This window comes from Eurosta solidaginis, chromosome 2 (assembly GCF_040869045.1).
Source record: "Eurosta solidaginis isolate ZX-2024a chromosome 2, ASM4086904v1, whole genome shotgun sequence".
In the NCBI taxonomy this organism is placed as follows: domain Eukaryota; kingdom Metazoa; phylum Arthropoda; class Insecta; order Diptera; family Tephritidae; genus Eurosta; species Eurosta solidaginis.
Window position 1 is genome coordinate 203,292,914 of NC_090320.1, and position 24,692 is coordinate 203,317,605.

The 24,692-nt window shown below is 39.4% G+C and overlaps 1 protein-coding gene across 1 annotated transcript; it reads left to right on the forward strand.

The window, feature by feature from the left end:
• The first annotated feature begins 6,369 nt into the window (after window positions 1-6,369).
• On the forward strand, window positions 6,370-8,277 carry LOC137240532 (uncharacterized). Its single transcript, XM_067766956.1, has 3 exons — window positions 6,370-6,679; window positions 6,967-7,418; window positions 7,488-8,277. The coding sequence occupies exons 1-3, from the start codon at window positions 6,606-6,608 to the stop codon at window positions 7,835-7,837; spliced, it is 876 nt and encodes a 291-aa protein (XP_067623057.1). The 5' UTR covers window positions 6,370-6,605; the 3' UTR covers window positions 7,838-8,277.
• Window positions 8,278-24,692: the final 16,415 nt, after the last annotated feature.

Here is a 24,692-nt window from a genome sequence, read left to right on the forward strand (position 1 = left end):
CGTCTCTAATTATATTGTAACGAATTTACTTCAAATCCTCTTATTTGCAACTTTCTGCTAAGTTCGAATCACTAAACTGTTGTATAAATAACTCCAATATTTAATAATGCAAAATGGTCTTTATTCAAGTACTTTCAAAATAACACTTCTATTGCTCGACAGATAGCGTGCTTAATCGAAACTGACTCTCGCGCCTCTACTGTTGTCGCCTTTTACACTGTCTAGTTTCCTCGTTGCATACCTCTAGGCTTTTCCATTCCAGAACTTACTAGTTAGTTATCAGCTACAAAATCACCAGCCCCAACTACGTTTATAGCTTCTCATATGCGCGTGAGTAATACTTGCACAAATTATGTGCATGTGTTTGTGCGTTGCCTCTCCGCTGCGTGTACGTACATATGTGTAGACATAATGATTGAATTATTGATGTGCATCATGTCTCTGTTTAGCATCGGCTTAGAGATGGCAGTACCCCTTAGTGTTGCTAATATTGGTAACACTGCCCTCCACCTAAGTCTGATCATCCCGATCAGACAAATCTCTCGATCTAAACGCCGCTAGCATCTCCAAATGTACCACTCTTCTACTTCGTGGTTTCCCAAAGGTTTGTGTGCGGAAGATGGTATCACTGATTTTCTTCACAACTTTGTACGGGCCTTCCCAACTGCACCGAAATTTGGATGAAACACCTTTCCGCCGGTGAGGGTTGTATAACAGTAACAAATCTCACTCCCGGAAACCTTCCGAATTATTGTTCTCATCGTACCTGCGTTTCATCTTACTACTCATTATCCTTGATCGTTCCCTCGAACTCTGTTGTTTGGCCAATGAACTACTTTGTAGAGCTTGCTCTTGACGGATTGGCTTCACACAATCAGTATCGTTTAGACGTTTCACAATAGAAGTGCGCGCTGGCTTGAAACCACCCTTGCATTCTTTCTGGAAAATTCTTTCAGTCATTTTAGTGCGTCCATTAGAGTTTGTCAATGCCAGTGTTTTTCTCGCAGGTACCTTTGGTTTTGATTTGTTTGGCCCATTCGTTCCATCAACCCTTGCCCGATCTGCTGCCTTTGACTTTCGTGGTCTTTGTCGAGTCTTCTCCACCATTACTAGATTACTACTGAACCCTTTCTCCAAACTGAAGTTAAGTGGTATATCCTGGTTCTCATAACGCATCACCCTTCGCTGCATATCGATCTTGATGTCATGGTCGACCAAGAAGTTCACCCCCAATATGACTTCATCAACGATCTCCGCCACAATGAATTTGTGTAGAACCATGACCTTCCCAATTAAGACTTCACATACCACTTCTCCCTGGACTTGGTTATACTCGCCAGTAATCGTACGCAATCTTGCTCCGGGTAAAGCTTTACTCTCCTGTTGACCAAATCAGATCGGATTAAAGAATGAGATGCGCCCGTATCTACAGTCAGTACACGCTCCTTGCCATCCAAATTTCCTTTGACGGTAAGACTGCTCGATTTCCTTCCAGTTTGCGAGATAGGTATCACACGACATTCAATAGCTGGGGCAAGTTCTCGATCTTTACATTTGACTTGCTCTTACTTATCTACTCCAGCGTTGCGTTTACGACCAGCCAAGTTGAAACTACCATGACCGGTGCTGCAATGACGCGCAATGTGACTTTGGTTACTGCACTTGAAACACTTCATAACTCCGCCATTTTTTTGTTGTAATCCCTTCATTGCTTCCAAAATTGTGTCTACCCAATCTGGCCTTTCCACTTCCACGCGATGGGCTTTGTATGCGGGCTTACTCAAAAGTGACGCTGTTTCCTGATTCAGTGCATGGGATACCGTTTCAGCAAATGTTGGCTTTGGGTTCGCATATGTAGCTCGTTTCGTTTCGGCATCCCGTATTCCATTTATAAAGCTCTGAATTTTAACCCCCTCGGTGTATTCCACGGGTGGGTCTGCATTTGCGAAATGAGCCAATTTTTCAACATCCGACGCAAACTCCTGCAAAGTCTCATTCGCCTTTTGGTATCGATTTTGCAACTCAATTTGATATATCTGTTTCCTATGCTCGCTTCCGTAACGTCTCTCTAGAGCGCTCATCAATGTTTCATTGTTGTTCCGATCGTACTCTTGAATAGTCTGTAAGGTTTCGGCAGCTGGTCCTTTCAATGCTACGAAGAGTGCAGCGACTTTATCTTCAGCATTCCAGTTGTTCACTGTTGCGGTCTTCTCAAATTGTAGTTTAAAGACCTGGAAAGAAACAGAACCGTCAAAGGATGGTGTTTTTACCTTTGGATTATTCGCTGAAACTGCTGGGCGATTTAGTTGCAACTCCTGTATACGATCTTTCAAAGCATTCATCTCGGCCTCCATTTTATCTTGTCGTTCACTAAAAGCCTCCAGCTGCGATGAGACTTTTGTTTCCTGTGCCTCCAGCTTCGTTGAGATACGCTCTTCCTGTGCTTCGAGTTGTAATGTTATGCGTGTCTGTTCCTCTTTTAATTGTTCTGCAATTTGTGACGCCATGTATGTTTTCTGTTCATCCAATTGTGATTCAATCTTCGATGTGATGCGTGTCTCCTGCGATTCCAGTTGGGGTGACATTTGTGACGACATTTCTGAAATGCGTGCCTCCTGTACTTCCAATTGTGATGCCATATATGTTTTCTGTTCTTCCAGTTGAGTTTCCATCTTGGATGTAATCTGTGTCGACATTTCTGACATTTGCGATGACATTGATGTTACTGTCGATGTTTGTGCAGATATTGCAGCCAAAACATGTTCAAGTCTGTGCTCGTAACTGTCTGCGATGTTTCGTTTTTCTCTTAAATTTTTGTTGTTGTCTCGTCCCCATAAGGATAAAAGACATACTCGTGCACATCAATTCCTTGCGACTCCATTACCTCTCGTAGCCGTGCTTGAAGTTCGATCTTATTGCCGGTTGTATTCAATCCACGGTTCTCCAACTCCTTTTTCAGTTGCTGGATCCTCAATTCACTCAACTTTACCATGTCCAAGTTGTATTCCCAATCTTTGGAATTTATTCAACAATTCCTCTTCTGACACCAATTGTAACGAATTTACTGCAAATCCTCTTATTTGCAACCTTCTGCTAAGTTCGAATCAATAAACTGTTGAATAAATAACTCCAATATTTAATTCAAGTACTTTCAAAATAACACTTCTATTGCTCGACAGATAGCGTGCTTAATCGAAACTGACTCTCTCGCGCCTCTGCTGTTGTCGCCTTTTATACTGTCTGGTTTTGCACAACTTGCACTATTATTGCCCTCTCTACTTACACAAATATACTTGCACAAATTATTGCCCTCTCTTGTGAGCGCCTCAGATAAGATATATGCATGTTTTTGTGCGTTGCTTCTCCGCTGCGTGTACGTACATATGTGTAGACATAATGATTGAATTATTGATGTGCATCAAGTCACTGTTGAGGATCGGCATAGTGTTGCTAATATTCGTAACAATATTTATCCTCTTTGGTAATACATAGAATTTGTGCAGAGGTGAAACATAGACACATATTTCAGTTACATCTGAGCATAGTGTACAAGTACAAGTGTGTTGACTTATCTGTCAAGCATTCTGACAGCCACTCGCTGGATTCGGAATGACAGCGAATTCAAAATGGATACCATTACCGAATGCGCCGAATGATTGAAAAATTGAAAAAGTCGATACGATTGGTAGTCAAAGATGTTGTCGTTGAGACCAAAAATGCGACTCTAGACCTGAGATTTCCATCAGGTGAGCGAGGCTGTTTGTAGTTTTGACGTTTATCGCTTAGTGAACACACTTGTATACCCTGCAAAAATCGTGTGACCAAAAACGCACACAGCCACACGAATTTTTGACAGGGGTGACGATTTGGAATGAAAAATTGTGCAAATGAAATAGCATGATGACAAATTTTGCTTTCCCACAATGTATCGTGCTCTCTCGCACCTATTATTTTCAAAGGGATAGCAAAATACGTCATTTTTGCGTGCGAAAAATCCGCCATTTCTAATTCTGCAGAAAAGTGGAAAATTTTTTCAATTTGTGTGATTTACATTTAGCAGAAATTAATATACGCATTCTTTAATATTTTTTGGTCTACTAAAGTGTGTTTTAGCAAAAAAAACTCATATCAATGTGTGCATGTTTATAAAGAAAGAAAGTGAAATATGTAATAGCATAGTATAAATAATCGTGAGCAATTCTAATGCAGAATAGTAAATTTTGATTTCAACATACATACAAGAAAAAAATTCTTGGTACCATTAAGATTTATTATCCAAAATTGAAAAAAAAAAGATTAGAAAATTCGGTGTAAAAAAACGGCTATGTGTGCAATAAAATAGCCTATCTTGTTGAGATACCCCTCCATGGTCTCCATTAATTATTGTGACGGAGGTGTGTTTGCAGCAGCAAAGTGAACCCAAACAGTGTAGGTCGTGGTGGTTGTTGTTCGTGGTCCGCATCAACTGGACCAGGTGGGGCAATTACGCCACATCCAGTTATACCAAGGTATATACTACAACAGCAACCGGGTAATGCAAGGCCACGATAGCAGCAGCAACAACCTCCCAAGGCTGGCTATCATCGTTGATTTATAAAAAAAACAGTGTTGTGCATCTTTATTGCTTAAATATTTCCTCTGTTGAAACAGTTTCCACGATTCACTGTTCAACGAAAGCAGCAGCCAGCGTATGCCACCACCGAAAAGCTGATAACAAAAACTTGGATGCACAGCAGTTTAAAGCCAAAATGGAAGTTGAGGAAATATCTTAATATAAGGTAAATATATGTTTCGCGGTATTAACAAAATCGCCCTAAATTTTATGAATTAACAGATCGCTACGAACGACAAAGCACCCGAACGTGTGATCAAAGAAAGCACTACAGAAATTATTGCCGGCGGGGCCGTATTCTACAATCCAGTACACGAATTTAATCGTGATTTAAGTATTTCAGTACTTAATGTATACTCAAAGCGGTTGATAAGAGAGCGGGAAGCGGCGGCGCATAAAAATCCACAAAATACAAAGGAAAGCAAGCAATGCTAATGACAAGAAACCATACACGGTTCGTGGTGTAAAATACGACGATGGACTGCGAATATTGGAAGCGCTTGCTGCAACAAGTTTACGTAGCATAAGTTATGCAAAAGAAGTAGCAGGCGTGTGTGAAATTGTTGCAAATGATCTATCTAAGGTGGCAGTAGATTCCCTTGGCACATTTAATTGTGCCAAGCGAAGGGGATGCAATGTAGGTTTGATATACGAATCAATAGCTAGTGATTTAACTGTAATAATCAATAATAAAATTCGCAATAGGACTCTCATGTACATTTCAAGTTCATATGAGAAGCGTTTCGATGTTATAGACCTAGATCCTTATGGTTATCCGAATCGCTTTCTGGATGGCGCTATACAATCACTGACGAGTGGGGGTTCATTACTTGTAACTGCGAATGATATGGCTGTGCTGGCAGGCAATACGCTTGAAGCCTGCAATGCCAAATATAGTTATGTGCCTTTGCGTATGAAATGCTGCCATGAGATGGGATTGCGTATAATATTGCATTGCATTGAAACGCACTCTAATCGTTATGGAAAATATATTGAGCCACTTTTGAGCATTTCTGCCAATTTTTATATACGCGTATTTGTGCGTATGCATAGTAGTCAAGCGAAGTGTAAATATAGCATGAGGTTGGTATACAGCATTTTGGCCTTTTACCACAATCCAATTACTTACCATATCTTTATATTATGAACACAGCAAACAATGAATAGTATTTCAATGCACTGGTTGTGATACCTATATGCTACAGGCAATAGGTATTGTAAAAAGCAAGATCTCAGATAAAGGCAATGCGGAAGAAAAATTCGGTATACCAACTGGACCAAATGTTAATACAAATTGTGCGTATTGCGGTGATAAACATCATGTAAGTTTCAACTATCCCACTTAAGTATTTAAACTCGAATAAATCAAATTTTTTCCTTCTTACTTAATTGGTGCTTAACCGTTTAAACGGTTATGTCCGTTCAAAAAGGCGCGTCAGTCGCTTTTTCAGAGGGTTAACTGGCACCAATTGTTCACACCAAATTGTTTCTTATATTCCCAAATATAGATGGGCGGTCCACTTTGGTCGCATCCCATACATGATCCAACGTTTGTTGAAGAATTGCTACAAATCATAGAAGAAAAACCGCTAAGTGATTTGGACACACAACGTCGTTTAAAAGGTGTGTTATCGGCGGTATGCCTGAACTTGTATTGGGTACATGAGTTTTTAAGTAAAAAATATTCATCATATCCAACATCAATACCTCGCATTCAATTGTGGACGCTGTGCGCACTACATTGGGTTCACGTAATATGGACAAGCATTTTGTTGATTCCAGTGTTAAGGCCACAATTTCAAATGATGGGGCAACCATTAAGAAACTATTGGATAAAATAATAACACAACGTAGCGTGCTCAAGTGGTATAAGCTTATCTGGAAAAGATATTTCGTAACGAAAACCCTGGAAGATTACCGCGCCTTGTCTGCTGTGGTTCAACAAAATATAACTTGGATGTTTGTTGCTCTTTTTCAATTTTCCTGAATACAAATGTCTGGATTGGAAAAATTTCAAGCAAATAAAGCTTGGCGTGCAAAAGTCAAGAAATTACTTGTCATGCAACGGTAAATGCTTATAAATATATCATTAAAATTGCATGCTTGTTTATGATGAGCCATTCGAGTGAGCATGGAGATGGATGTTTTAAATACTGTAGAGTAAATTGGCTTACTATATAAGAATTTGAAATTTTTCCAAATCTTTGACTAAAAAGTAGCTACTAGCTTGTAGAACTTTATTACTTTACTTTTAAAAAGATAAATCACTTTAGCATGGTAATATATACCTATTATTAAAAATTAATACAAACAATATCTTCAACATTTTTTTCTCGATTCACGAACACATTTAGAAAGGCTACAACGCCTGCTAAAGAGCCGGTATCTTGCCAACGCTTTAGCTTGGATTTAGAGGAGGATCTACAAACTTTGCTAGAAGCACGCGCAGCTCCTCATGTAGCGAATGTGGATCAACACGAAAGTAACGTTGCTGTTAGCGGAAATGCAATGAACAAACTATTTGAAATGGAGGATGAAAATAAATCCAACAATGCAAACACTATAAAGAGGATTCCTTATAATTTTTCAACTAAGGCATCTTGTGACGAAACTATATTTGAATGCCAACAGCAACGCACGTCTGATGAAAGTTTTATGGCTTTGGAAAAAATGTGTGATAAAACAGCATCCGATCCTAACAGCACACTATTTAAGTACATACATAGCGAGAACAAGGATATGGTTAAAGAAGACGCTAAAAAGCGCAGCGCCGATGGAAACTATTTTAAAATCCCTTGTAAACAAGGTAAGTGAATATACAACATATTGAAAGTTGATAAGATTGCATGGTATAAATTTAATAATATAATCTTAGAACTACAAGAAATAGATGAAGAAGCACAATCACTGCAACGTCTATTGCATGACTTATGCGTACAGGAGCAGCATCAATTGGATAATGAAACTCCTTTAAAAAGTATTGATGTAACACTACTAGAAGATATTGAAGCGCCATCTAAAATGTGGGACTCCACAATAGTGGGCGATACCACTTTACAAACTTCACCTTTGAAAATGGTGAGACTTCTCAGACCATCTACTATACTAGAGGAAAATTGCAAAGATCAGTCTAATAGTTCTTTGGGTGGTGATGATGCATCATCACACATAAGCTTTCAAAGCGCTCAAAAAGGCAGTGAAACTTCAGCGACAACAAGCTTTTAAAAAAAAAAAAAGCTTTACCTACGCTCTAAATCTACGCCGTCATATACGTACTCATACCGGTGGAAAACCATACAAATGCGAATACTGCGGATCTGGGCAAAAATATTCATAGATGTGAGTTTTGCCCATCAACTTTTCCTCACTTTACGGAGTTACGTACGCATTTAACTACGCACAAAGACGAAGATCCAGAAACGCGGGAGCGAAATATGACAGCCTTAAAGGAGGAGGAGGCTAAATTAAAGCAAAATTTGGCCACTAAAATTCAGCAGCCGCCAAAACCCAAACGAAAATATACGTGCAATTTCTGCAACAAGGGTAAAGGTTTATAAGACTGTGATTGTAAATGATATTCATTTTACTGATCGTTAATTCACCGATTTTACACCTTCATCTAAGCTAAAGCGCCATATACGTATGCATACCGGCGAGCGACCATACTCGTGCTCAGAGTGTGGGAAATCATTCTCATTGAAATCGTAAGAATATACAATAGGGTTCAGAGTTTGAACGGCCGGCAGTTAAAAATGGATTTATTTTAAAAGTTAATAAAAAAACTTATATCTAAACATATCCGTTGTCAGGGTGTGGGTGTTCCCCGCGTTGGGCTTTGAGCGCACCTTGTCCCGCTCGAGTATGGCAGCACGGTAGCAACGGCCCAAAGTCGGAGCCTCCTAAGGCCAGCACTGAAAAAGAAATAAAGAAAGAAAAGAAAAACCATTCTTAATATTTTGCGCACTAATCACTTATATAAGGGCACATTTTTTTGGTGGGTATGCCAAACCATAAAATTCCAACAACCATATGAAAATTTGTTTAAACTCTTCGGCAAATATCTTGTGGCAGGTATAAAATCCTGGATTTCCGCTCTCGGGGTCCTGATCGTAGGTCCAAAACGCGCTTTTTGACACCTCTCGAGAAAGTTTTGGACGAGTCTTAGCAGTTGTGAGAATCACCGTAGCCGCCACCACAGATAGCTCAGATGCACAACGGAGCGCATATAAATTCCACTGAAGGGACGCGCCGTTTTTTTTTATATAAAAAGAACACACGCGCACTAAAATTATTTAAATTAATCACGCGAAAATGAAAAAATCGTTGCGGACATAAATTCGCACACGTATAAAAATGTAAACAAATGCGAAATGTCAAATTGAAGTGAACCAGCAAAATTCCCAATATGGGGGAAAATTATAAAAAGCTCATCTTCCAAGGGTTGCCAGATGAGCGGTAAGAGTGTGGTGAAAATCGGAAAAGGATGGATATAGGGTGGAAATGGTTGCGGTTGGTTTGAGGATGACGAGAGAAAACGGCACATTAAACGGTGTCTCTTATGGATACCGGCTATATAAGAAGCGATAACTGTAGAGAAAGAGTATAGTTATTGACATATAGCAGCATACAAGTCTGCAGCGCGCCGCCCGCTTGTAAAATTTTATGTTTAAATTATATTAAATAAATTTATCCCTGTGCGCGAAAAGTTAAACCCGTTGCTGTATTAAAAACGTAAAGTGGTGTTTTTTTTTGTATAAAAATTAAACAAAAAAAATAAAAAAATCCATTAAAAGGCAAAAAGCCATTTACCAATCGCGCGCTCGGGCAACCAAGCAAATTTTAAATTCAGGCAGGAACCAACGCGGCATAAACGATGTGGAATATCCTGGATCTGGTGAGTCATAGAATTCTATACTTTTTTTTTGTGTGCATATAGGGACTTTCGCGCCATTTGGGGTTCGCGTAACCTCCACTTCGACTTCGGTCACGAATCCTCCCCAGAAATCCGGACCTGGCATAATGCGTATGCAGTCCCGGATTTCAGTGGGTATAAATACCCACTCCTTTGCATTTCTATGAATTAACATTTTTTGTGATAATTTTTTTCTGTGTAAATTCCTTTTTTTGGGATAAATTTTTTTGTATTACAACCACCCTAATGTTTGTCTTTGGACATAACACGGAGGTGCGCATTTATGGCCTTAGGAGCGTGAACGCCAAATCGGCGTATAATCCTCCAGCAATTTTTATACTAAATCAAATCTTTCGTTCCTCCTGTAGGAAGGAGTATCACATCCAATCATGAGTGCTTCTGCATAGCGCCAGGGATAATTCGTTACCATAAATTTGTATCAATACCTACCATAATTCCAATGCCATAACGCTTTTCTGTACAAATATGATTATCGAAGATGGCAATCAGGAGTGTTGAGTGCATCAACTCACCTTTCAAGAAAACTGGGAATTAAAGCAAGCAAAAGGTTGCAACGTTAATATACGTATGAGGGTAGGCTAAGTTTAGTTTTTTTTGTGTCCGAATCAAACTTTGTGTACAGTCGAATAAAATCAAGGTATAAATTGTAAAGTGCTGTTCAGTGACCAAAAGGGGGCCAAATGGCTAAAATTAAATAAATCCATACCTCCGTTTTTTTTTTTTTTGCAATAGCTGGAAAAAACTGGCTCACACCAATTTCCCTTAACCTCCATAATAGAGCTCTGTTAGGTAGGCAGTAGGGTATTGAATCTATTTCGTATTTCGCTCCTATTGAGCGCATAAAAGTTTGGCCTACTTTGGTGGCAGAAAGGTCTAAGAGAATATTTTACAGTTTCATTTTTTTTATTAACCGATGTAGATTTTAATGTGGTAATGCGATTTGGTGTCAAATTCATCATAAATTAAGATGTTCTTTTGTCAAAATGATGTATATGGGGTTTATGTAAACCCATTTGTAAGAAAATTTTATTTTGCGAATTTTCTCTTATACGTTTTTTTTTTAACATTACGAGTTCTTTGTGTGATGATAAACGGTTGTATGTATAAGTATAATGTATGTATATAATTCTCGTCGTTTATGGGTCAATTTTTATTTGGAATTTCGTCGTTTTTTTTTTGAGCCGTTGGTCAAATTGTCAAAAAAAAAAATTCTGATTTGTACATATAGAGGAATAAGGTAGAAACTTTGAATTTTCGAATATAATCATTTTATTGAAGTTTGGTATAAAGTTAAGATATTTTAAATAAATAATATGTTAGATTGAAGTTGAAAGAAGAAATTAAAATGGTTTGCTAAATTTAATTGGTTGGGGAGGGGTGAAGATGACATTAGGGTGAGTATGTAGGGTCATTTGGAGCAGAGGAAAAGGGGACTCGCTGCCAAGCAGAAATTCGAGCGGTTCAAGGCAGGGTGGGCTTTCTGCGAGGGAACTGCACGGATGTAAGTTTAATGATGATTGTGACATCCGCCCCGCATCAAGGTGGACAAGGGTTAAGGGCCCCGACCTCTCGCCCTGAGCTAGCTGGGGGACATTCCACCTTGATTGCGCAAAGGGGCGGATTCACCTTCTAACAGGTGTACGTGACAATTATTATTAATTATGGCGCCCAAACGAAAGCATAGAGAGGGGGCCGCTATATTTAGTATAGCGGCCAACCAAAAGAAATTTTTTTTAATACCATATACATATGTATGGTGATAAAGTAAAATGTTATCGTGAGGATTGTACAGCAGCGCCGCTGATTGAAATAGGCGCCCGGCAATGAGCAAATTTTAAATTCGAAATCAACATCTAAGTCGTTAGTAATAGCAAAGCTCATTTCATATAAATATATTTAAATTTTTATATTATAAATATACATATTTTTTCACGTATGCAATCATCGATTTAAACGGGTCTGGCCGTATGCGACCAACACCCTGTTTCGGTGACTTATTCATGGTGTTTGATCCGAAAATTTAAATGCACCGAGACAGGAGTTGGAAGCAGATGGCAGACCCTAGCAATAGCCCATAGATGGCATAGTCGCATTAGGGTGGCCGACTATTTGCATCTTTTATAATTTACTAAAAATTATTTTTCTTTCATTACAATACAATCAATCTTTTTTTTGTAGCTTCAGATAAAAGGGAAGTCCTTATTAAGTTTTTTTTGTTAATATGTTGCTCCGTAAGTATGGAAATTATACATTATGACCTCAAGCGGTTAGCTACATAAAGCTTGTGTTGCACAATGTATACGAATTTTGAAACATATCCACATATTGATTTTTTTTTTTTTTAAATACTGAAGTGCGTACACCCTCGTAGGAACGCAAGAGTTTGCTCCAATGACTCCTAGCATCAAAAATTTTTTTTGATAGGCCTGAACGTCATCTGAACCCTCCCAAACCTATATATATGACATTTGGAATTGAATTTAAAGTATAAATAATTTTCTTTTAGGAAACAATTTAAATTAAATAGTTGAAATAGATTCTTGAAATCGATCGAATTCAAATTATACATTTTTTTTTTGATATAAAAATCTTTTTTTTTTTTTTTTTGGAACAATTTGCAAGCAGATTTGAAATTGAGTTACCTTTTTTTGGGCGAAACAAAGGTTGGAAATAGACTGTGCGATAGGTGTAAAACACGAATCGTATGGGTCGCTTCGAACCTTATAACACCCGATACAAGACTAAACAATTAAATAAACTAAAATCGGCCAGTATGGCGAACTCCAATGACACTACCTTTATAGATCTTTCTGATCGATTCGGAGGCGGTAGCGCAGCCGTAGCCGCAGGCGGAGAGACTAGGCAAGCGAATACTAATAACGCTTCAGCAGAGCCAAACAAGAGCACCGGTACTATTCCGAAAGCGCCTAAAGAGCAATCGCAACCATTACAAGCTCCACCATCGAACTTGAATTTTCCACCACCTACTACTAACAACACTGTTGAACCAAATCGAGCTTCTGTAGGCAACCCTCGTGGGCTTAAGGATGAGTTAGCACCAATTCTAAAAGAATTGATGGTCGAGGCGAAACAAGCCATTATGACAGAAATTCGCGAAAGTTTACCGGAGTTAAATAGGGCAGGTCCAAATACGGAGGCAGCGTTAGAGCAGTCAGGGGGCAACGATAGGGTTCGTAATCGAAATAATAAACGACGAAGACACAACTCAAGTATCGAATCTCGTGATTCCAGGCGATCCATGAATTTGGCTACACACGCTAATACTAATAATCATGACATGGGTGGGAACAACTATCACCACATGGTCAGTGCAGCAGTCTACACGCGCAACAACCCACCACCAGCTCGTCAACCTCGTATAGTCGAAGAAAGGGAATCAGCAACTACCTCCGCAGGGCGTCAAGAAGTGTACAGACCAGAGATTAAGGTAGAAAAATGGGGACTAGATTTTAAAGGGCATCGCGATGCCATGCCAATCGAGGACTTTATATTCCGACTAGAATACCTAAAGACTCAATATGGGTGTACATGGAATGAAATAATACGCGATTTCCATCGATTGCTGAGCGGCGAAGCACGGGAGTGGTACTGGCTTTATATAAAGTCGCACGGCCGAGTCGATTGGCCGAGTTTACAGCTCGCTCTGCTACGCCAATATTCATCACAACGTACAGATTTTGAGATCCTTAGGGAATTGACAGAGAGGAAGCAAAGGCCGGGAGAAAATATCGACGAATATTTCCACGCAGTTGGTATTTTACGTTCGCGACTCAAAAATCCGATACCCGAATACGAGATAGTACGATTAGTAAAAGGGAACTTGCTCGAATCGTTAGCTAAAATGGTCTACCCTATTTCGGCATATTCCTTAGACCAATTACGAATGGAATGTAAGGAGGTCGAGCGATGCTTTCCGCGCCGTGACCGCACGCCGTTGAGTACTTTTGCGCCACGCACACAATATGTGAATGAAGTTTACCAATCTGAAGATGATGAGCGTTTTACTCCCGGTGATGAGGGTCAAGTCACCGTGGAGGAAATACGCCATCAGTCTTCAAATAAGCAGGCGGGCGTCCGTAGAAACGTTTCGTGCTGGAATTGTGGCGCTGACGGCCACTTCTTCACCGAATGCATGTCGCTTCAACGGCGCATTTTCTGTTACAAATGTGGCAAACAGGATGTTATTACTCCTAAATGCCCAATGTGTAACCCAGCGGGAAACGCTTTGAGGAACGCGATTGTGACGGGGGAATCGCGCTCCACCCAAACCTCGTCAAAGTAGACGCGTCAACAAATACAGAACCGTATATAGAATCAGCAATTACAACTGATATTTGCATTTTCAATAAAAACACAAAAACCGTAAAGCCCTCAAAGACAGGAAAGGAAAATACGATATCCTATGAAGAACGACTTAGGAAATACCTTGAAACTCGGGAAAGAATTTTTGCAGAAAGCATTGTTATGGGACGTCGGGCAGTTTCGCGTAAAATTAAGAAGGCAAGGAACGATTTAAAAAGAGGAAAAAACTCCGACAGAAGGTAGTGGCATCTATTAGGAAAATAAGTACAACCGACCCGCGTGTGTATGCGGATATAGATATAAAGGGCATACAAACACGCGGCTTACTAGATACTGGCGCCTCCGTCAGTATTCTAGGTCGTGGCTGTCGGGAGTTTCTAGAAGGATTAGGAGTTCCTATCGAACGTTATGTGTCTTCTGTCACAACTGCAGGCGGCCGCAGACATAATGTCTTAGGCAAAATAACTTTACCGGTAAAGTTTAATACAGCGGAACAAAAAATTACATTTTTTTTATGCCCATATCTCGAACAAAAGATCTACCTCGGAGTCGACTTTTGGAGGGCGTTTCAGTTGGCACCTGAAGTTATTACCGTGGATGAAATAGATCTAACAAAAATAGAGCAAGAGTTGGTATCTGACGAAGACAGGAACGAACGTCGGGTTTTACACTGTTTAACGCCAGAGCAGAAAGAACGTTTAGAAAAAGTAGTAAAAGAGTTTAGGACATATGAAGATCACGGGTTAGGACGAACTAGCTTGGAAAAGCATACAATAAAGTTAGTCGACGAAGCAGTACCTATTAAGGAGCGACATTATCCTCTTTCGCCGGCAATGCAAGCCATCGTATATGAGGAGGTCGACAAAATGTTGGAGTTGGGCGTTATAGAGGAGAGTGAGTGCCCCTGGAGTAACCGAACGACAGTGGTGAGGAAGCCGGGGAAAAATCGCTTTTGTTTAGACGCTCGTAAACTAAACGCTGTCACTGTAAAAGACGCATACCCCTTACCAAATATAGAGGGGATATTAAGTCGCATTGACGACACACACTTTATAAGTAGCGTCGACCTAAAGTTCGCGTTTTGGCAAATCGAGCTAGACGAAGCTAGTAAACCTTATACCGCGTTTACCGTGCCTGGACGTCCACTCTACCAATTCGTTACAATGCCATTTGGATTGTGCAATGCGGCCCAAAGACTATGTCGCCTAATGGACCGTGTCATTCCACAAAGACTAAAGTCAAATGTTTTTATCTATTTGGATGACTTATTAATCATCGCTCCTGACTTTGACTCGCATCTTCGAATTTTACAAGAAGTCGTCATCTGCTTAAAAGACGCGAACCTTACGATTGGGTTGAAAAAATCGAAATTTTGTTTTAAAGAATTGCCATATTTAGGTTATATTGTAGGAGGTGGGATGTTAAAGACAGATCCTGAGAAGATCAAAGCAATACAGAAAATCCCTGTTCCAAAAACGGTAAAAGAGGTGCGCAGTTTCCTCGGAACTGCAGGATGGTATAGGAGATTTATAAAAGATTTCGCCACAATGGCAGCACCTTTGACAGATTCGTTGAAGAAGGGGAGAAAGTTCGAAATGTCTGAAGAAGCAGTGGAAGCATTCAATAGCTTGAAGAGAGCACTCACAAGTGCTCCAGTTCTCAGACACCCTGATTTCTCAAAAAGATTTTTCATACAATGCGATGCATCTGACTATGGTCTGGGTGCAGTACTCTACCAAAAAGAAAGTGATGATGCAGAAAAGCCAATCGCATACTTTTCACAAAAGTTCAACGAATGTCAAAGAAAATATAGTACAACGGAGAAGGAATGTCTTGCGGCGGTGATGGCCGTCAAGAGATTTCGACCATATATTGACTTAATGCCCTTTACAATAGTGACCGACCACGCTAGCCTTAAATGGCTAATGTCTTTGAAAGATCTAAATGGGAGACTTGCGAGGTGGTCATTACAATTACAAGCTTTTAATTTTGAAATAGAACACCGTAAAGGTGCAGAAAATATAGTGGCCGATACGCTCTCGCGTTGTATAGCAGAGATTACAGAATCCCCAATAGCAAATATGGACACAGTTGAGTTCGAATCGAAGGAATATAAAGAATTAATCAACACGATAGAAAACAATACAGATAGGTTGCCTGATCTAAAGGTAGAAGACGGCATGGTTTTTAAAAAGTTTTTGTCGAAAAACGTAGAACTAGAAGAGAATGAGTGGAAATTGTGGGTCCCTGAGGCGTTGACGTCAACGCTAATCGAAAACGCACATTGTCCAGAGATAGCTGCGCACGGGGGTATGGCGAAAACTCTACATAGACTTAGGAGGTTGTACTATTGGCCTAACATGGTGGTACAGGTTCGCAACTTTGTACGAGAATGCCAGACCTGTAAGGAAACAAAACCTTGTAATGCAATTCTAAAGCCAGGGATCGGAAAAGAGGTAGTAACAGTCCGCCCTTTTCAGAAATTATACATTGACTTTTTAGGCAAATATCCGAGGTCGAAACGCGGCAACTGTTTTATTTTTATCATTATCGATCATTTTTCAAAGTTCATATTTTTGAAGGCAATGCGCGAAGCTACCGCGAGTAATGTGGTTAAGTTCTTAACCGAAGAAATTTTCCATAAGTTCGGTGTACCGGAAATCGTACATTCCGATAACGGTAAACAATTTGTATCCAAACAGTTCACGGAACTATTGGAAACGTACGGGGTTAGACACTTAAAAACAGCTTTTTATTCACCGCAATCGAATGCCGCCGAAAGAGCAAATCAATCGGTGTTAGCCGCTATCAGATCATATTTAGAAAATGACCATAGGGATTGGGATTTATACCTAACCGAGATTGAGTGTTCTCTTCGGAGTGCAGTGCACTCTGCGACAGGAGTCTCACCATACTTCACACTCTTCGGATTTAATATGTTTACAAACGGGGCTGATTATGCACTGGCACGGAGGTTAGAGAGTTTGAACGACAATGAAGTTTTTGTCTTGGACCCTAGTGACAGGCTTAGATTAATGCGTGAGAAAATACAAGAGAATTTACATGAAGCATACGAAAGTAACGCGGCGCGTTACAACAAAAGGATCCGCGAAGTACAATTTAAGCCCGGTCAAGAAATTTACAAACGGAACTTTGTACTTAGCGACTTTAAACAAAATGTAAACGCTAAATTTTGTCGCAAGTTCACTAAATGTCGAATTACTAAGGCGCTAGGTAACAATATGTACTTGTTAGAAACGTTGGCAGGGAAGAGTTTAGGGGCCTGGCACGCGAAGGACCTTAAACAATAAACGAATCCTAAAGAACCTAATTCTACAGAACCTAACCCTTAATAATTAACTTAATACTAGTTAACCCTGAACTAAATAATTTACGGGTGAATAACTTAAAACTACATTATTGGACACTAAATAACTTAATACTAGAAAGCGCTGGGATGACCTGAAAAAAGAACAAAATGTAATAAACTTTAAATAAATATATTTCATTACTTGCGGAATACCACCTCGTCGATGAGGGTCAAGTCGGCGGGGAAGGACGTGTCCAAAAATCACTCGTTCCAAGTTTACCTAAAATGAACACAAAAAACACACACAAAGTAATAACTCTTATACACAGATTTTAAAATTGTATACTTCCCGTAACATATGCCCGGCTGAGCTCTCGAGGCAGGAGACGTTGTCAGGGTGTGGGTGTTCCCCGCGTTGGGCTTTGAGCGCACCTTGTCCCGCTCGAGTATGGCAGCACGGTAGCAACGGCCCAAAGTCGGAGCCTCCTAAGGCCAGCACTGAAAAAGAAATAAAGAAAGAAAAGAAAAACCATTCTTAATATTTTGCGCACTAATCACTTATATAAGGGCACATTTTTTTGGTGGGTATGCAAAACCATAAAATTCCAACAACAATATGAAAATTTGTTTAAACTCTTCGGCAAATATCTTGTGGCAGGTATAAAATCCTGGATTTCCGCTCTCGGGGTCCTGAATGTAGGTCCAAAACGCGCTTTTTGACACCTCTCGAGAAAGTTTTGGACGAGTCTTAGCAGTAGTGAGAATCACCGTAGCCGCCACCACAGATAGCTCAGATGCACAACGGAGCGCATATAAATTCCACTGAAGGGACGCGCCGTTTTTTTTTATATAAAAAGAACACACGCGCACTAAAATTATTTAAATTAATCACGCGAAAATGAAAAAATCGTTGCGGACATAAATTCGCACACGTATAAAAATGTAAACAAATGCGAAATGTCAAATTGAAGTGAACCAGCAAAATTCCCAATATGGGGGAAAATTATAAAAAGCTCATCTTCCAAGGGTTGCCAGATGAGCGGTAAGAGTGTGGTGAAAATCGGAAAAGGATGGATATAGGGTGGAAATGGTTGCGGTTGGTTTGAGGATGACGAGAGAAAACGGCACATTAAACGGTGTCTCTTATGGATACCGGCTATATAAGAAGCGATAACTGTAGAGAAAGAGTATAGTTATTGACATATAGCAGCATACAAGTCTGCAGCGCGCCGCCCGCTTGTAAAATTTTATGTTTAAATTATATTAAATAAATTTATCCCTGTGCGCGAAAAGTTAAACCCGTTGCTGTATTAAAAACGTAAAGTGGTGTTTTTTTTTGTATAAAAATTAAACAAAAAAAATAAAAAAATCCATTAAAAGGCAAAAAGCCATTTACCAATCGCGCGCTCGGGCAACCAAGCAAATTTTAAATTCAGGCAGGAGCCAACGCGTCATAAACGATGTGGAATATCCTGGATCTGGTGAGTCATAGAATTCTATACTTTTTTTTTGTGTGCATATAGGGACTTTCGCGCCATTTGGGGTTCGCGTAACCTCCACTTCGACTTCGGTCACGAATCCTCCACAGAAATCCGGACCTGGCATAATGCGTATGCAGTCCCGGATTTCAGTGGGTATAAATACCCACTCCACCTCTTTGCATTTCTATGAATTAACATTTTTTGTGATAATTTTTTTCTGTGTAAATTCCTTTTCTTGGGATAAATTTTTTTGTATTACAACCACCCTAATGTTTGTCTTTGGACATAACACGGAGGTGCGCATGTATGGCCTGAGGAGCGTGAACGCCAAATCGGCGTATAATCCTCCAGCAATTTTTATACTAAATCAAATCTTTCGTTCCTCCTGTAGGAAGGAGTATCACATCCAATCATGAGTGCTTCTGCATAGCGCCAGGGATAATTCGTTACCATAAATTTGTATCAATACCTACCATAATTCCAATGCCATAACGCTTTTCTGTACAAATATGATTATCGAAGACGGCAATCAGGAGTGTTGAGTGCATCAACTCACCTTTCAAGAAAACTGGGAATTAAAGCAAGCAAAAGGTTGCAACGTTAATATACGTATGAGGGTAGGCTAAGTTTAGTTTTTTTTGTGTCCGAATCAAACTTTGTGTACAGTCGAATAAAATCAAGGTATAAATTGTAAAGTGCTGTTCAGTGACCAAAAGGGGGCCAAATGGCTAAAATTAAATAAATCCATACCTCCGTTTTTTTTTTTTTTTTGCAATAGCTGGAAAAAACTGGCTCACACCAATTTCCCTTAACCTCCATAATAGAGCTCTGTTAGGTAGGCAGTAGGGTATTGAATCTATTTCGTATTTCGCTCCTATTGAGCGCATAAAAGTTTGGCCTACTTTGGTGGCAGAAAGGCCTAAGAGAATATTTTACAGTCTCATTTTTTTTATTAACCGATGTAGATTTTAATGTGGTAATGCGATTTGGTGTCAAATTCATCATAAATTAAGATGTTCTTTGTCAGGGTGTGGGTGTTCCCCGCGTTGGGCGTACCTTGGCCCGCTCGAGTGGTACGGCCGAACTCCCAAGTCAATGGCAAAAGTACCTAGAAAGACGAAATAAAAAGGTATGCAAAAGTAACAATCCTTAGATTCATTTTTCGAAGCAAGTGTACTTCCCGTAAACTCGACATCCCAAAGTCCCAACATCTCGTCCTCTACGCCTCAAAGCCGGAGCCTCCTAAGATACACACTGAAATAAAAATAAAGAAAGAAAACAAAACACTTTAATTATTGAGGGCATGCAAGCGTAACACTTATCTAAGTGCACAATTTTTTTGTGTTGGGTAACGAATCACTCAAAATTACAACAACCATATGAAGTTCTTTCTTCAATTTCTTCCGCAAATATCTCGTAGCAGATATAAAATTTTTGAGTTCAGCGTTCGGACCCGTGATCCTGGGTCCAAAGCGCGTCTGCGGGCACATACTCACGATATTTCTTGGTCGAGTCATAGCACCTGTGAGCTAAAGTCAAGAACCACCGTAGCTGCTTCTACAGGCAGTCCAGACGCATACTCTCGGGTAAAAAAAGGGCACCACATGAAATGGGGTCTTGTTTTTTTTTAAATTCACTTCACCACTGAGTGTGAGTAGAAATAATTACACAAAAATAGCAAAAGGTAAAACATTTAGATTTATCACGCACGTAAAAATGTAAACAAACGAGAAACGTCAAACACGGGGTATGTTCACAATAGAGGAACTGGCAAAAGCTCTTTTCCAAGGGTTGCCAGATGGTAGCCATAGGGTAGCTCCGAGCGTGGTGAGTACAGGAAAGGGATGGATATAGGTTATTATGGTTGCGGTCGAGATTAAGGATGATAATAGGAAAACGGCACAAGAAAACGGTGTATCTGCTATGTTGTTATCTATATAAGGGGGTGTGACTGTAGAAAAGAGATCAGTCCAAAAGTCTATTGCACCAATTCGTCTGTGCTGCGCGGTCCGTCATCGTACAAAATAAGTACCTAATGTGTAGTTAGAGTGTATTTCCCTGTGCGCGTAAAAGTAAAGCGAATTATAAGAGTGAGATTGTGTGTAAAAAAAAAGATCCGGTTTAAAGAAAAAAAGAAAAAAAAAAACTTGTTTTTTTTAAAAGGCTTTTGGCCTTATAAAACCTATCGGGTCCGTCGGTAAAACAATTCAACCAACGGCATAATGGATGTGGAATAGATTTTATGAGGGTAAGTGCCAGACTTTTAATTTTTTTTTAAATTTTTTTTGTTAATTCCCTTTTTTTTTGCGCCATTTGGGGTTCACGCAACCCCATTGTCGACTTCGGTCATGAAATTTTCCGGGTTTTAATCGCCCCCCATTTTAATTTTCTTCTTTTTTGAAATAATCATCCCTTTTTTGTTGTAAAATTTTCTGGATACATTTTAATTGTGTCGGAAAAATCTAACCGCTTTTTTTTCTTGTCTTTCTTGTTTCATATCCCTACTTAAAAACTAAAGTTTTCTTCGGTAAAAGTAATCCTCATAATGTTGAGCACGTATTTTTTTTTGGAAGATTTTTGTTTTGGTGCTATCAATTTTGCTATTTTGTTGGTGTCATAAACACCCTAATAAAAATGCGTGAACGCCAAAATTGGCGTGAAATACCTCCATTAGCCCATGTAAGTCGAGCTGATTGGTATTTTTCTATTCCTCTAGTGGGAATGCCATCTGGTCACCGCGGATGACGAAAGCTCCAACAGCGCCAGGGAAAATTATTTATTACATTTTACCGGACATTTATGCGTTTCATGTATGCAGTTATACTGGTCACTATACCAATCACCTATATTTGAAAACAACTATCCCCATATGTTATCTGGTTCCGGCAGTCGAGACTGCAAGCAATATATATATACCCTTAACAACATTAACAACTCGAGATCGACGAGAAGCGGCAGTAATAAGAGGAAGGCGTTTGCAGGGATAATTGTAGTCTAGTTTAGGTGTTTTTATATATATAGTTTGTTCCTGTATGTAGTAAATCTCGTATAAATTTGAACCTTGCCAAATGTAAATGCACCTATAAGGCACTACAAAGGCACTCCAAACGGAGAAATTTAAGGAAATACGTTTTTTTTTTGTATCGTGCAGTGGCCAATAAACCCTGCAACAAACCCCTGAACTCCCTTGAGAGCGCTCTTGTAGGTAGGCATTAGGGTGGTTTCTCGGATAATTTTTTGAAGTGGCTCCGATTGAGCCCAACAGCGTTTGGATGAACTTTGGTGACCAAGTAGGCCTTGAACAAATTGCCAATCTCTGATTGGAAAACACTTGTAGGGTATATCCCATGATGGAAATGGGTGTAACATATATAAAACTATTCTTGTTTGAGTTATATACATGCTAATGGATAATATTTTTTTTTCTTTGCCAAAATTAGAATAATCGAAAGACTGATTTTTTTGTAACATTGTATTTTTTTTAATGATTCCGTTACATGTACATATGTCTTATTTTTTTGGTACAGTGTCGTATATCGAACATTTTTTCAGAATATATACATACATACCGTTTTAAGTTTTGAAAGTACGTATATGAATCTATATATATGTATATATATATGTAGGCATACACCGTTCGGCAATCTATTTTTTTTGAAAACGGTTTGAATTTTTATTCCGTGTCCTTTTTTTTTTGTGGTTTGTGTTAAGCCTGTGAATAATTATACATTTTTCTTGTGGTACCTGTGGATATTCACATATATATACATACATCGATTCGAGTGTGATATAAGTTTTTTGTTTGTCCTGGTCTAAATCTTTATTTTTCATGAGCATTGATATTTGGCTCGATAGCCATAAAGTACGTTTTCTTTTAATTTCTTTGTATAGAATTAAGGTATTTCAAATAAATAATATGGTAGATTGAAATTGGAAAAGAAATTGAAATGGTTTGCTAAAATTTAATCGGTTGGGGGATGGTGAAGATGACATTAGGGTGAGTATGCAGGGTCATTTGGAGCAGAGGAAAAGGGGACTCGCTGCCAAGCAGAAATTCGAGCGGTCCAAGGCAGGGTGGGCTTTCTGCGAGGGAGGTGCACGGATGTAAGTTTAATGATGATTGTGACATCCGCCCCGCATCAAGGTGGACAAGGGTTAAGGGCCCCGACCTCTCGCCCTGAGCTAGCTGGGGGACATTCCACCTTGATTGCGCAAAGGGGCGGGTTCACCTTCTAATAGGTGTACGTGACAATTATTATTAAATGGCGCCCAAACGAAAGCATAGAGAGGGGGCCGCTATAGTGATTATAGCGGCCAAACAAAAGAAATTTTTTTTAGTACCATATACATATAATGGTGATGAAATAAAATGTTATCGTGAGGATTGTACAGCAGCGCCGCTGATTGAAATAGGCGCCCGGCAATGAGCAAATTTGAAATTCGAAATCAACATCTAATGCGTTAGTAATAGCAAAGCTCATTTCATATAAATATATTTCAATCTTTGAAATATACATATACATATTTTGTTCACGTATGCAATCATCGAAGTAAACGGGTCTGGCCGTATGCGACCAACACCCTGTTTCGGTGACTTATTCATGGTGTTTGATCCGAAAATTTAAATGCACCGAGACAGGAGTGGGAAGCAGATGGCGAACCCTAGCAATAGCCCATAGATGGCATAGCCGCATTAGGGTGGCAGGCTATTTGCATTTTTTTTATCTTCTTAAATTTACATTTTTTCTGGTGATTCATTACAATACAATCATTTTTTTTTGTAGCTTCAGATAAAAGGAAGTCCTTATTGAGTTTTTTTCTTGTTAATAAGTTGCCCCAAAATTTTGGAATTTTTACATTATGACCTCAAGCGGTCGATTGCATAAAGCTTGTGTTGCACAATGTATACGAATTTTGAAACACATCCACATATTGATTTTTTTTTGAAATACTGAAGTGCATACACCCTCGTAGGAACGCAAGTGTTTGCTCCAATGACTCCTAGCATCAAAAAAATTTTTCTTTGATAGGCCTGAACGTCATCTGAACCCCCCCCAAACCTATGTATGTGAAATTTGAAATTATTAAGATTTTTTTTTGTGAAAACAATTTGAAGTCAAATAGTTTGACATAAAATTCAAATTATAAATAATTTTCTTTGAGGAAATATCGAAATTAGATAGTTGAAACTGATCTTTGAAAACGATTGGAAGTCAAAGATTTTGATATTGAAGTTAAATTATAAATAGTTTCTGGATTAAATTGATCCGTGAATACGAGCGAATGTATGCCATAAATTTTTTGATATAAAATTTTTTTTTGAAACAATTGTTGCGACCAGATTTATAATCGAATTGGTTTTTTTTTGCGGAACAAAGGGGGAAATACTGGGTGATAGGTGTAAAACACCAATCGTATGGGTCGCTTCGAACCTTATAACACCCGATACAAGACTAAACAATTAAATAAACTAAAATCGTCCAGTATGGCGAACTCCCAGGACACTACTTTTATAGATCTTTCTGATCGATTCGGAGGCGGTGGCGCAGCCGTAGCCGCAGGCGGAGAGACTAGGCAAGCGAATACTAATAACGCTTCAGCAGAGCCAAACAAGAGCACCGGTACTATTCCGAAAGCGCCTAAAGAGCAATCGCAACCATTACAAGCTCCACCACCGAACTTGAATTTTCCACCACCTACTACTAACAACACTGTTGAACCAAATCGAGCTTCTGTAGGCAACCCTCGTGGGCTTAGGGATGAGTTAGCACCAATTCTAAAAGAATTGATGGTCGAGGCGAAACAAGCCATTATGACAGAAATTCGCGAAAGTTTACCGGAGTTAAATAGGGCAGGTCCAAATACGGAGGCAGCGTTAGAGCAGTCAGGGGGCAACGATAGGGTTCGTAATCGAAATAATAAACGACGAAGACACAACTCAAGTATCGAATCTCGTGATTCCAGGCGATCCATGAATTTGGCTACACACGCTAATACTAATAATCATGACATGGGTGGGAACAACTATCACCA

Bases quoted from the DNA above. Each gene is read 5' to 3' on its own strand.
- LOC137240532 (XM_067766956.1), top strand. From the start codon at position 6,606: ATGTCTGGATTGGAAAAATTTCAAGCAAATAAAGCTTGGCGTGCAAAA. The intron at 6,680-6,966 runs GTAAATGCTTAT...GAACACATTTAG, and splicing joins AAATTACTTGTCATGCAACG to AAAGGCTACAACGCCTGCTA. The intron at 7,419-7,487 runs GTAAGTGAATAT...ATATAATCTTAG, and splicing joins TAAAATCCCTTGTAAACAAG to AACTACAAGAAATAGATGAA.